Below are 15,107 nucleotides of genomic sequence, written 5' to 3' on the forward strand. Positions count from 1 at the left end.
GCAATAAAATTAACCCTTTGCCCATAATGCACTGGCATGATAAACTATCACTATTCACTAAATACTGATTAAGTTCGAATTTTCAGTTGAACGAAATTTTGAAAACCGAATAAATATTTCGGGTACATGTTTAGATCATATAAAAATCATTAGTTGGGATTTTTATTTTAAGGAATTTTATTAAAGAATTTTATTTAAAAATTTTTTTTAGGTAAAATTATAATTTAGACGAAATTTTATTTTTTCAATTAGCATTTATAATAGAAATACTTTTGAAACGAATTTTTACCAATTAGAAATTGTCAAAGAAATCATGATTGGTGAATTTTAAAAATTGCGCCAAATTCTTTCTGTCGATTGTTGGTTCAATCATTTTCAATTTCGAACTAACAAAATTTTGAGCGTATTAAGAATTAGAAATTACTTTTTAAGACGAATTTTTAGTTTTCGAATTATCATTTGACAGAATTTCATTTTTAAACAAATTTTTATGTATCGAATTTTTATTTGTCCGAAATGGCAAATGTCATACAAAACAATTAACAGAATGATTTTGACGCAATTTTTAAAATTTATCAATCACAATATTTGTTAACAATTTCTGATTGGTCTTTTTTAAAAGTCGCCGCGAATTCATTTGATCGATTGTTTGTCCAACCGTTTGCAATTTCGGACAAATAAAATTTCGGTGTTTTAAGAATTCGAAATTATTTTTTAGACAAATTTTTATTTTTCGAATTAGCATTTGATAGAATTTCCTTTTTAAACGATTTCTTATTAAACAGAATTTTTATTTAATAGAACTTTTATGTATTGAATTTTTATTGTACGGAATTCTTAAAACGCTGAATTTTTATTTATCCGAAATTACAAATAGTCGAACAAACAATCGATAGGAAGATTTTGTCGCGCTAAAATTTTTCGGTCGATTGTATGTCCAATCATTTGTAATTTCGGACAAATAAAATTTCGCCGTTTTAAGTATTCTACCAAACAAAAATTACCTAAAAATTCTGTTAAATAAAAATTTAAAAAGAAATTCTGCCAAATCCTAATCGAAAAATGACAAATCGTCTAAAAAAATAATAATTATATCTAATAAAATTCTGTAAAATGAAAATTCTAGCTAATAATTTTTTATGCGATAATCATGCGCCTCAAATATTTGATCCGATTTTCGCTTGATCGTAATTTTAAAACCGAATTGAACCAAGTTTAAAAAAAAAAGTTGGATTTTTTCCTTTTCGAGAAAAAAGAAATTGATCTGATTTTTGAAAAAATAAATTTTCTCTTCGCCCAGAAGAAAGAAATAAGTAATCGGCAAGTATATAATTCTGTTACAGTTGTATAACAAGACGCCTGGAGGGACTTTGGCTAAATTATCCATAATAATAATAATTTATTCACTTACCATGAAGGTGAGCCTGAGTCGTGTTGTGCAAAATATCACGATCATAGGGCGATGGAGGCGTCGAGGGTAGAGGAAACCACTGCTAGTGAACCCAAGAAGGCGGCGCGGCAGGAGTCGCTGCATTGGTACTGGCATAAACCCCAGCTGAACTGGCATTACTTGTAACGGTAGATACATTACCACTTGGTGACGTTACATTTGGAATAACATCATCATCGCCCACTTGACCCGTAGGAGCGCCAAGCATACCCTGCTGAAAGTTAAAGTCCAACGTTCCGTCCATTGACAATTCGTGCTTTATCACCTAAGAACAAGAATTAAATTAGTATTTTTATTTATTTTCAAATTGCAGGTAAAAAAAAACAAGTACCTCATCAACATTGCAGTCGAAACCTTGTAACGTTTCAATGTTGATATTGAGATCATCGAGGAGTGCCGAATTATTTAATGCTCCCATTATTTGACCCATTATTGTGCTAGGTTTAGGTGATTCTGGTGGACTTGGACCACCGGGACCGGATTGTGCATGCGTCTGCTGTTGCTGCTGCTGCTGTTGTTGCTGTTGCTGTTGTTGTTGCTGCTGCTGCTGACGCTGCTGTGACTGAAGAAGAAACTGAATTGTTTGCTGCTGCTGTGAGCTAAGTGTCGAAGGACTAGGTTCACTCTGCTGCTGATATGAAGGTGACATACCAGACACAGGACTCAGATTCTAAAAGACAAAATAAAAAATAGAAGCATACAAAAAAAGAGGATAATTGTCCTACTGACCATTTGGCAGGCACAGGGTTGTAAACGATGAATTGGACATCTTTGTTGATTCGTTGGTTGTGATGTGGGTGGTAGACCATAGGGTGTACTATTTGTTCGAAGCGAATTACTTCTCTGGTATTGAGCCTCGAAATAAGAGGGTGGCGGTGCTGTTTGCTGTTGATGTGGCGGTGACGTTTGATACATCTGATAGGATTCGATTTTCATCGTCTCTGCTAAACTTCCAGCTGTTGAAATCAACAATCAGAATGCAATTCCCAAAATCTCTTTTATCAAATCAAAAAAAAAGCATACCTAATTGTTCTGGACTGTACGAATAACTCGGTGGCCAATCTGATTCACTAATTGCAGCAGGTATTGGACTCAATCTTCCACAAGAGGATGCGTTGCTTGAAGCTCGTGGTCTTTTAAGAAAATTATATATATTTTTAGATAATATTGGGCCAATTCAATAAAATAAAATTATAAAACAAAGAGATATGAGAGAATTTTGAAAATGTAAAATTTAAAACAAACACAAATTTCAATTCTTCATGCAGATGATTATTTATGGGGATGATCTTCAAGTGATAAAATCGAAAAGCGATGAAGGAAAGCACAATTTTCGAAGAAGTTGGAACGCGTACCGGAAGTCTGGTGATAGTTGAAAGCCGCTCGCTGGATGAAGGGGACTGTCTGGAAATAGATCCAAGCCCTCGCTGACGCTGCTACTTGGACTGGGGGTTGCGTCCGCTTGCAAACTTCCGTTCCTCAACGCTTCAACCTTCTTCTTTACTCGACCTCGTCTCTTTTCGAACTTGCTCGTCTCCATTGACGTTGCTCTAAACGACAATCGAAATCATTGTCACTTACCTACTTCAACTTTTCTTTCAAAGTATTTTCTCCTTCTCACATTTTCAAGCGTCTGCTTCAAGATTCAAGAAATTTCATTTAAGTGTACAAAATTCTTCTCAATTGTCAAAAGTTTAAAAGTCTTAAACTATTAGTTTCAATAAATTATTCTTTATCTTCTTTTCTAAAATAAATTTCTTTTAAATAATTATTTATTTCTTGGACCTTGTTTCAAAAAAAAATTTTAATTTTTCATACCTCCTTCTTGCGGATTTTCCAGGTTTTGCATCGGGATTAATCATCCACCAGGAACTTTTTCCAGTGCCTTCATTTTGTACTCTCATAAATCGATTGTGCAGTGAAAGATTGTGTCTTATTGAATTCTGAAACAGAAGGAAAAAAAAAAAAAAATTACAAATTGGAACAATTTATTATTCACAATTGGGAATGATACACTACATATATGACTGATAGTAGTCACGTTTCACATAAAATTTCTAACTTCATCAACGGTGCCATGACCCTGGTGGACGAATTTAAATGTCTGAAATTGGTCCCCGAGTCCAATTACATATATTATGCAGCTTAAAAGCCCTCTGACGTAATGCGACCGAGAACTGCAATTGAAAATCAACTGACGTATTTTAAGTCGCTCATTCGAAGGGACCTTTAGTTATGGTCTGATTAATTTCAATTTAAATTCAATAAAATTAATGGTACATAAATTTTAAGAAATTTAATCGTTTAAAAAATATATATTTTCTAAATCAGATTGAAAAAACAAATTTTTAGTTTTATTGAAATTTAATTTTTAGCCTAAAACAATGATAAAGATTCATTCATGACGAATCGATGTTGCATCTACTTTAAGAAGAATTATCAATGTACACCTTGTTCTTGGCAGACTTTGCAACGTAATTGAATTTAGCGATTGGACAAGATCCAAAATTCTCAACTACAAATTTCCGCTATTAATCCTTGCCTCCATCATCACCTTTAACCTTGTAGCAACTCTTGAAAAATGCTCTCTCTCTCTCTCAAAAAAAAACAATCTTGAAAATTTATTTGACAATTTTTTGGAATGAAAAATTATTTTTATTTTCATAAAATATAAAAAAGAATGAATTTTTCTTGCCTTAAAACATATTAGAGAAGAAGTCGTAACATCTACATGTATATACAGTAACGATTCTTTGCTATATGGTACAAGTTTACAACCCCATCGTGTCCGCGCCTTTATCGGCGAAATGGTATGAAGATATTTTTGGCGCCGACGTTTGGGACTTTAGGTTGAAGAAAACCATCCTCGATTTCCCACGCCTTTTTGAAATTCATCGGGACATAAAAAGAAGTGGGTCGAAGAATATAAAAAAAAAGGATTGAATCGAAACACTTCCTGTTTCCGAAATCGTAATTGCAAAATCTTTTCAAAATACAAAAATTAACAATTTTACGGATTATAAAATTCGTTTTTGAAATTTTTTTTTTTTTTTTAATGAAGTTTTCTAGATTTATAAACAGGTGTGACGACTTATTAGCGAGTTTTATTTGATGCGATAAAGAAGAGTTCAAAGGAGAAAAAAAAAAATTGAAAAATGAAGAAGGATAAATGTTAAAAGTGTTCAAGTAAACTTTTACTTTGATTGAGAATGAGGGGGTAGGAACTGTAGATAAAACTTGAAACGAGACTGACTTTATTACTGCTCGGGAAATAGTATATATATATACATTTTTCCATAACCATGAAAGCTCTTTTCTATATACACATTACTCGTCCATAACTAAAGTGTATATCGTCACTGTTTGGATTTTTAGAACTCGGAACCATAACTACTTGAGACGATTTCATCGACTGATTCTTCTTGTCTCTTTCTAACCTCATCTTTTATTTCTTCAATTTAAAATTTTTTAATTTAATTTAATTTTTTTATTTTAATTTATTATTTTTTTTAATTTTTATTTAATTCTAATTTCTTTATTGATTAACAGAAAACTTGAAGAATTATTTTTAAAAAAATTTCATAACATAAAAAAAGCTAGAAAAATAATTTTTGAGATTCGGAACATTAAGCTTATTTTTCGCATTATAAAAATGTATCTCAGAATTTTTCCCAATGATGATAAAAAAGTAGGTACATTTAAACTTTTATTACTTTAAAATTGAATATAAATTATTTCGTTAATGGTTTTGTTAAAAGAGTTGTAAAAATAAATATTAATATCTGAAGTATATACATCAAAAGAACTTTGCTACATGAAAATGTAGGTCAATTATATTGATAACAAATAATATATTGGTTTTCAAAATTAAGTAAATTTGTATAAATATTTCTTCCTTGTGGCAAAAAAAATGAAGTTACTTCATAATAATAAATTAATGATTTCCGCTTCTTTCGCAACATGTATATCAAATAATCTAAGAATTTCAAGGATCTTTGAAGATCTAACATTCACATTTACATTTTTCTAAATGTGACAACTATAAACATTTTATCATCTATTATTGATTTATTTCTGAAAACGGGAATCAATCGAAGTCCAATCCTTTAGTAATAAATCAGAAAAGAAGAAAGAGAGAGAGAGAGGTACAAACTTTGTCATATAGAGGGAAATACACCATTGCAGCTGGTAAGGAAATGCTGGCCACGATTTGAATATTGAATGAATCGTCGTTGTCCGATTCGCACACGATTCATTGAATCTTTAACATGCTGGCAACGACCAATAAGAACTTCTTTTATAAAACCGCCAACTCTAAAATAGAACCTTTAAAAAACCAAACTTCTTCTTTCAATAAAGCTTTTTTTTTTATATATTTCTACATTTTTTTTTCAATTCTAAAAAATTCTATTTTTGAAAAAAATTACATGATAAGCCAAACCGCAATCATTGTTTCCTAAACCAAAACGAATATGATTCACAAAAAAAGGATGCGGTTCACCGTAACGAGAAAAAAAAATCTCCAATAAGACCTCCGCTTCCTTCCTTAATTTTCGATTTTATTTTCAAAATTATCGTTTAGATTATTTAATTAATTATTTAAAAGAAAAACTTTTCTTTAAAAATGAATAATTTGAGAAAAATGCCTTTTGAATTTTTGATGATTATCCCATAAAAATCATTGGTTAAAATTTTAATTTTAAAAAATTTTATTAGATAAATTTTTTTAGAAGAATTTTTATTTTTCAAATTAACATTTGACAGAATTTTTTTTTTTAAACAAATTTTTACTTAACAGAATTTTTTTTAGATAATTTTTATATGTCTGAATTCTTAAAACGTGGAAATTTTATTTGTCCGAAATTGCAAATAGCCCCAAAAAACAATCGCCAGAAAAATTTCAGCTCGATGTTTAAAATTCACCAATTGAAAACTTATAGAGAAAATTTGTGATTGGTGCGGATTTTAAAAATCGCGCCAAATTCTTTCTGTCGATTGTTCGGCAATTTGAAATTTCGGTTAAATTAAAAATTCGTCGTTTTAAATATTCTACTAAATAAAAATTCAGTCCAAAAATTCTTTTAATTAAAAATTCTTTAAAAAAATGAAATTCTGACAAATTTTAATTCGAAAAATAAAAAAATTTGTCTAAAAAATAATTATATCTAATAAAATTGTTGAAAATTCTAACTAATAATTTTTATGGAATAATCATGTGTCTCTAAAAAAAAAAAAAATCTATTAATATTAAAATCTATTTATATAAAATTATTATAAACAAATCGATAAATTTAAAAAATAAGGGGTTTTTTTTTATAAAGTATATAATTGAAGTTGATTATTGATTTTAAAAGTGAATGCAAGGTGTTTGTGGAATGGTAGGAATGCATAGAATTGTATATTATAGCAGGTTGTTCCGGGTAACTAGTGCGTAAAGAATAAGTGGTTAGTATTACTCATGATTGAGTGATAATGGTGGAATATTGAACCATTCACAGATTCCAAGTAGACGTGTTACTACATGTGTATTCTAATATCGACTGGTTGTATCTAATTCTCCAAGCAACTGCATTCCACGTGTCAAGGTAACTTACTCATTCATCGGTTTATATATACGGAAAGAAACAATTCTTAGATAATTATAATAATCTTATTCAACGAAAATGCAAACCGATCTAAAACTCTTTTTATTATAAAGCTATTTTTATAATAGTTAATATTTTTTTTTTAATATTTACATATTTTATTATTTTCATATTTTCATATTTTCATATTTTATTATTTTACTATTTTACTATTTTACTATTTTAATATTTTTAATTTTAATTCTTTTAATATTTTTATATTACTTCCTCATGGAGGAAGTATTTTTAATATTTTTTCCCTCTTTTCAATTGATAACAATTCATACTAAAACAATATATATATATACAAAAAAATTTATTTGATTCAAATAATCGGTTACTTGATTATTATGAAATAAATATTTGTTTGTATCAAATAATTATTATATTTGAATCGATTAAATTTTTCTTGTTTCAAATACAGAAATTATTGGTTTAAATACAGTTCATTTGAGACAATTCAACATTATTTGATTCAAGAAAATATTTATTTGATAATATTCAACACCCAGAGAAATGTTTTATTTAAACCAAATATAATAAATTTTTTAATTGAATAAACATATATTTGTCCCAGAGCCTACTAGCTCATATTTATTTAAATCAAGTAAAATTTATTGGCAACAAATAAATGTTTATTTGGCTGTGAAAAAAATATCTTTTTTCTTTGTAAAGTAATCAAGTATTTGAATGAATTAAATTTTTTTTTCAGATTTCAATAACGTAAACTAAATAATTTTTAATCCCTAGGAAAAAAAGTAAAATAAACGTAATTTTTCCCTAATGCAAAAACAATTTATATTTAATGCATAAAAGTAATCAGTCTTTCAATTAGAGAAACAAAATAGCTCATAATAAAAAAAAAAAAGAAGCGAAGACAATTGGATAATTTGAGGACAGTCTTATATACAAATCGACGTGACTTTTGCATAATTCAAATATCCCAGTGTATCCTTTTTCCAAGTCACATGAACCATGTCAAATAATCAATATAAAAAAGTGAAACTTTAAAAATAGCACGAGACAATGTTTCATACTTTTTTTAAGAAAAAACATTACTTCAAATTTTAATTTGTAAAAATTGTGAAAAAAAAATGTTTTTTAAAAATATTTTTACATAGAGAATTTTTGAAAGTATTTTATTAAAAAAAGAATAAATATTTCATTTATATGTGATAAGAATTAAAAGATCTTGTATATATATATATCTTATCGAATAATTAATAAAATCTCTCACAATCCAAAACACTAATGACTTGAAATAAGTGTATAATCAATAAATCAATAAAATGATAGTTCTCATTTATATATAAATATAGCATAATAATTTCTGAATCTAATCAGCAAATCAATTTACCAATTATTATTATTAAATATATATATAAGAAAAGTAATAAAATCAAGGTCGATAAGTTTCTCAACGAGGTATATGTAATACCATTTTATTATGCAGTTTATTCATGATTACGGAACAATTAAATTATATATATATCTATTTAAAGGATATCAAAATGTATATAATAAAATTCCAATAATTTAGAATCTTTTTTGTATTAAATTATTATGTCCAATTGTCAAACCCGAATTATTGTTTTTTAATCAACAAAATAAATTTCAATATTTTTCGTTTCATTATATTACGGAATATCTATTTTCTGATATTTAATTATCAAAAATTGATATAATTGAAATTAATAATTTATGAGAAACTAATCAAATGACATTATAATATTCGATGAAAAGGATTATAAAAATATGTCTCAAAATCAATGAACTTATAAATTTTCTACTTTTAATATTATAAATTAATAATTTTTTTTTGTAAGAACAAGGAAAAAATTTATTTGATTCAAATAATCGGTTACTTGACTATTCTCAAATAAGTATTTATTTGTATTAAGTAAATATTGAGTCAATTAAATGGTATTTATTTCAAATATATTTGGATTAAATATAGTTTATTTAATTAATTATTTTTTTATTTATTTTAATTTAAATATTTATTTGGTTCAAGTAAATATTTATTTGATAATAGTTAAATAATCGATTATTTGAATCAAATAAATTTTTTTTCAATTATGTAATTTACATAATTATTGTAATAATTATACGAATTAATAATTTATACTTTTTTTTTGCAAAAGAGCTTTATCTCTAATAAAAATATTTTATTTTCAATTATAATTATCGAAAAATTTGCAAATTTATATATACAATAGTGGCAAAGCACTCAAATCAGAAAATAGATGTTTTAAATTTGGTTAGAGTACGAAAGTTTTGAGAAATCGAAGGATTTATATTCAACAGTAGAAATATAGGATAGAAAAACGCAAAGTGCTAGAGAGAAAGATTGAGTAAAAAGGAGATGAGAGGTCAATTCGTTAATCCAGATTTTCGATCCCATATATATGCGTTCATTCATGTATTTACGTTAACAGCTTCAATCAGTTCCTCTCCATTTCGCTTCATTTCGTTACTGTTCGCCTTAAATTCGTTACTTTTAGTCCAATTCAATTTCATTTCAATTTAGTGAACCCTATTTTTTTTTTTTTTGTAATTTTTATAAGTTTTTGAAAAAATAAAAATTTTCAATATTATAAATAAAGAAAATTTATTATTGAATCTTTGCGTGGTTTTAAAGGAGAAAAAAAAATTGTATGATAAAGTCAATGGAAAAAAAAAGAAGAAGAAGAATCGAAAGAGGGTAGTGTATCTTCAACCCTCTTGGAAATAATAGATTCCTTTATCGGTTTCACAAGCAGACAGTCTTTTATCAGAACTCAACATCAGCCAAATGGCAAGAGAGTTGCGGCAGACTTCACGAAACTTTAAAAGTATATACGATTTTCCCCAATCCACCAAGTAGTAATTGATTAAATCGTTCTTGTTCTTCAATCGCGTTTCGTGGTCAGCAGTTATTCGTCGTCTCAGAAATAACGATTGCTGATAACAAAAACATATAAAGTACTATGTTTATTATACTAATTAAAAGATTTCAGAAATTTTAACTTTGATATCTATTAAAAAGTCACTGTATTTTTATACAATTTTTACGTTTTCTTTTGGAAACACTTAAAAATTTATTTCATTCAAATAATCCGTTACTTAACAATTATCAAGTATAAAATATTTCCTTGAACCAAATAATTTTTATTTGAGTAAATTAAATTTTATTTGCTTTAAATACAGAAATTGATTTAAATACAGTTTATTTGATATAACAGTCAAGTAACTGATTATATTTGAATAAAAAAAAAAATTTTCTTTTCCAGTGTTGTTGAACCAAAGAAATCTTTCTTTGAATTTGTGAGCGAAGTATAAAAAAATAGGGAAAAAATTAATACAAGCGTTTCGAAATGGAAATTTGATATATGGAAATGGACATAGTCAATAAAATAGACATCTATCAGATCATTGGAGGTGGAGGATGTACCTAATCAATCATAAGTCGTCATATACATTAACTACATTTGATTAGGTTTGTACTACATCTGTAGTAGTTCAGATTGCTTCATGATAATCATTAAAACCATGGTTCAGTGATCATACACACTTTGAACAAGATTAAATTTTCTCATCTTCAATATAATACCAACATTCAAAATCAGATATGTAATATATATTAGATCCTGCAATTACAGGAAAGGACAAATTTCTTCGTTTTATTTCTTATTTAATTGTCAGTTATTTTCGTATTTTCTCATTCAATCGAATTTTATCTAATTATCGAATTTTTAAATGATAATAGAAATTCTAATTCACCGAATTTTTATTTGTCCAAATTTTTATTTGTACGACTGTTTAATTAATAGAATTTTTAAGAGGCCGAATTTTCATTTTGTCCGAAATTACAAATGCCCGAACAAACAATCGATAGAAAGATTACGGCGCAATTTTTGAAAATTCACCAATTAGAAATTATCAAGAAAATCGTGATTGGTGAATTTTCAAAAATTGCGCCGTAATCTTTCTATCGATTGTTTGTTCGGGCATTTGTAATTTCGGAAAAAATGAAAATTCGGCCTCTTAAAAATTCTATTAATTAAACAGTCGTACAAATAAAAATTTCGAACAAATTAAAATGCAGTAACTTGGAATTTCTGTTATTTAAAAATTCGAGTCAGATTCTTGTAAATACAAAGTCATATATGTAAAGAAAATGATTGTAAAATAAAAATTCTGCCAAAGAAAAATTCGATAGCTAAAATTTCTGTTAAGTAAAAATTCGTATAAAAAGAAATTCTGGTTAAATGCTAAATCAAAAAATGAAAATTCGTTTAAAAAAATAGTTGGTTCTTATAAAATTCTTTAAAATGAAAATTCTAATGAATGATTTTTATGAGATAATCAAGTACCCCATGTTCAGAATATAAACTGATTTATAATTCTGAGGGTCAATTATGTAATTCCATTTCCATTCCCACTTTTCTAATTTTCCTTCCCATTTCCACTTCGTCTAATTTTCATTTCCACTTCCACTATTTTATTTTCCACTTCCATTTCCCATTTTTTCAATTTTCCCAATGGAAGTGGTAATGAAAATTAAAAAAATTGAAAATGAAAATGAGAATGAAAATTAGGAAAAGTGGAAGTTGAAGTGTAAATGAAAATAAAAAAGTGGAATTGGAGATGGAAATGAAAATTAGAAATAGTGGAACTGTAAATAAAAGTGAAATTTAGAAAAAGTGGAAATGGAATTACATAATCGACACGAATTACATTTTATTCTAGTAATAATGATTTTTAATAATAGTTTATTAACAAAAATAATAATAATAATAATAATATAATAATAGTTTTTGAATACATTTTTAAAAATGTGAAAAATTTAAAGTTATTCACGTACAATTTTTGATTAATAATATCATCAAACGATTATCCTCAGACGATTTTTACCGGATTTATCCACACATATATAGAATAGAGTGTAGAGTTAATGTAAATTAAACTGCAGTTAATTTCCAACTCGCTTTATATAGTAATAATAAACTGCAAGAGTCCGCGTGGAAAATCTAAAGGACAGTTTTTGAATCACATGGAAAAAGTTCACGGTCACTGGAAAAGAGAAAAAAAAAAAAAGTCGTCTGTATAGAAGTCTTCCGGATCGAAAAAAGAAGAAAAGAACTTTTCCAAGGAAACCACACTCGTATGCTCTTATGCGGTAAGTGCACCAATATATGAAGAAGAAGAAGAAGAAGAAGAAGAAACGTTATAGATATGTGTGTGTGTACTCGGATGAGAATGCAGCAGTAACGGACAGTAAGCGTGTGAGGCTTGGCGTCGCGACGCCGCGAGGGCGTCGAGGGCATCCATCATGCCGTTCGCGTGAATTACCACCCCTTCGACTTAGCCCAAGGGAGTAGTCGAAAGAATCCGAAGGATTGGCAAGTCAAAGAGAAATAGTGTAGTCATGAGAGAGTGAAATAGAGAAAGAAAAACCAATACGAGTTTCTTTTTACAGTCTCCCAACACTTTTTCACTAGTATTTCAAATTTCTTTTTAATATAAGAAAACCAATGGCATTAATATATTTTTAAATTAATTTTTTAGAATTTTCATTCAATTAAATTTTTGTTCACTGAATTTTACTTTTAGCCAAATTTTAATTATTTTCCACGTGAAAAAAAAATATTTCTTTTTTATTTTCAATTTATTTGAATTTATACAATTGACAGAATTTTTATTTTAAACAATTTTCATTTGTCCTAATAAATATTTGGCAGAAAATAATTTAAGCGCAAATTTAAAAATTGACCAACAGAATTTATCAACGAAATTGTAATTCGTTAATTTTCAAATTTGTGTTCAAATTTTTTGTGCTAGATATATTTATTTGGACAAATGAAAATTCTGTAAAATAAAAATTCTGTTAAATGTAAATTCAATACTAAAAAAAAAATTACTAAATATAATTAGTAATTATAGCAATAAAAATTTTTTTTAAATAATAAAAATGTCGAGTATTTCTCGATATATGACAAAAATGAAAAATTTTCAAATCAACATTAGTATAGTGAGAGAATAATGAGTACAATATATATATAGCGACTGGTAATGAATGTTTTTTCTCATATTATAGAGAAAAGAAAAAGAAGAGTTGTACAATAAATTCCGGCAATATTTTTCGGGGCGGAACCATTATACGCTTCTACGTCCTCGTAACTAACACAAATTGTGCAAAAATACTGAACATATAAATTGCTGGTTTGGAGTTAGTTGGTCTAATTCCGATTTCAGGGATAGCTTTTCTTTGCTATATACGATGAATAGAGGTGATAGTGATGGGTATATCTGTCAAATAGAAAAAGAGGGTACATTTATTTTCATTTTTCACCTAAAAAGACAAATTTCTTTTCAAGAGTAGAATATCCTTTTTTTGTTGTTGAAAACAGTGTTCAAAATATAACTTTTAACTACATTTGATTTATTTTTCTTATCGCGCGCTATCCAAAAGTTATAAATCATCAATTTATAAAGTTTTTGGAATTTATTATTTTTTTGGAAAATGCTAAAAAAAAATTATGCATATTCAAAAGAAACAAAAGCAACGAACATTTTGAAACAATTTTGCAAATGTCATTGGATAATGTCCAAAATGAACTGAAAAAAATTAAATATTTATATTGGAGGTCTTCCAATTGACAATGAAATTTACAAACAAAAATTGACGTTTCAAAGTTAGGGAAATTGTTGAAATTTTTAGAAAATACTCATCTCTAAGTGATTTTTTTATTGATTCAGATTTATAGTTATCTAAAGTTCTGAACTTGTTCAAATGAACGAAAATTTTTTTACCATTTTGCTAAATCCTTTGAAAGAATTTTTAGAATTTTAAATTTTAGAATTTTTTCAAATAATTTATAGAACAAAAAAATGTAATTCATTTGAAAGTTGAGAACTTCAGATTTAGTAATTTCTTGCAATAAAATATAAAGTAAAATGTCTCACTAAAATAAATCTTTTCCACTGTGAGAGGAAAAATGACCTTTTTCTTAATGTGACAATTACGGAAACACGTGGCAATCCGGAAGGAGTAAAGTTTTTTTTTTTTTTTTTTTTTTTTTCGAATACCTGTTTATGAAAGCTAAACGAATTGATGATGGACCATAATTAATAACTTTGAATGCTTTCATTTTCTTTTAGTTTTCGCGAATTCTATCAAGGGCAAAGGAAAGAATTTTTTTTCCACTTGGTCGATGAAAGAAGGATGGGGAAAAAAAAACAAAGTTGAACACCACCTTCTCGACACTTTATCGTTAAACCTTAGACATCTACATAAGGGGTTGGACACCTCAATGACTCCAGAGACTATTAATTCATCGCTATTCTGATTCTCTTACAATTAAATGTGTAAGAATATCCACCATGTCTGTAGCACAATTACTTTACACCCTGTTCGACCGCTAATGGGAGTCTAATGCGAACAAAAAAAAAAAAAAAAGGGGTTCTCTCAAAAATGCCTGAGGGATATTTTACTACACGGCGATTAATTAATTCAGCTTCAGAAACATCTTATTGTACTTAAAGCAATTTTATCTGGAAAATTACCAAATTAAATTTTTTAGACTTTTTTTTAAAAAAATTGTATAAAAATTATACAAACTATTTAGCTTACATTTTTGCTAATTGAAAAAATTTTTGTACAGCAGCGAAAAATGTTCATATTCAGTTAATTTCACTCATATATTTACTCATGGTAAATATTATAATATTTATAACGAAAAATTTTCTTTTCTAACAATTCTTTTGTTCAAAAGAAGAAAATTTTTTCAGTACCTTTCAATGTATTTTTAAATATAGATGAATTTTTGTCACAAACTCACTGTTTTTATAAATAATTTCTACTTACAATCTGATGAGAGACTGAGAATTTGTTTTATTCAAACTTACCTGAAACAAAAAAAAAAAAAAAGAAAACTCATTAACTGAGAAATTTGAATACATATATATTTTTTTTTATATTAACAGAACGCAGTGTTTTCAATTTTATTATATCTGATCTTAAAAGACAGAGAAAAAGAAAAAAAAACAGT

At 27.2% G+C, this 15,107-nt stretch overlaps 1 protein-coding gene across 2 annotated transcripts in view; it reads right to left on the reverse strand.

Moving 5' to 3' along the window:
• Positions 1-15,107, reverse strand: part of LOC127281795 (forkhead box protein O-like) — a 123,128-nt gene that overhangs the window by 31,941 nt on the left and 76,080 nt on the right. For both annotated transcript variants that reach the window (XM_051305709.1, XM_051305700.1), the window contains 6 exons: positions 3,269-3,393; positions 2,806-3,000; positions 2,474-2,583; positions 2,180-2,406; positions 1,782-2,120; positions 1,412-1,715 (listed from right to left, as the gene is read on the reverse strand). In XM_051305709.1, coding sequence (XP_051161666.1) covers positions 1,494-1,715; positions 1,782-2,120; positions 2,180-2,406; positions 2,474-2,583; positions 2,806-3,000; positions 3,269-3,393 — 1,218 coding nt within the window. In that variant the 3' untranslated portion in view covers positions 1,412-1,493. The remainder of the gene's footprint in view (positions 1-1,411; positions 1,716-1,781; positions 2,121-2,179; positions 2,407-2,473; positions 2,584-2,805; positions 3,001-3,268; positions 3,394-15,107) is intronic.

This window comes from Leptopilina boulardi, unplaced genomic scaffold, assembly GCF_019393585.1.
Source record: "Leptopilina boulardi isolate dan_hultmark-lab unplaced genomic scaffold, ZJU_Lbou_2.1 LbouV2_112, whole genome shotgun sequence".
Lineage (NCBI taxonomy): Eukaryota > Metazoa > Arthropoda > Insecta > Hymenoptera > Figitidae > Leptopilina > Leptopilina boulardi.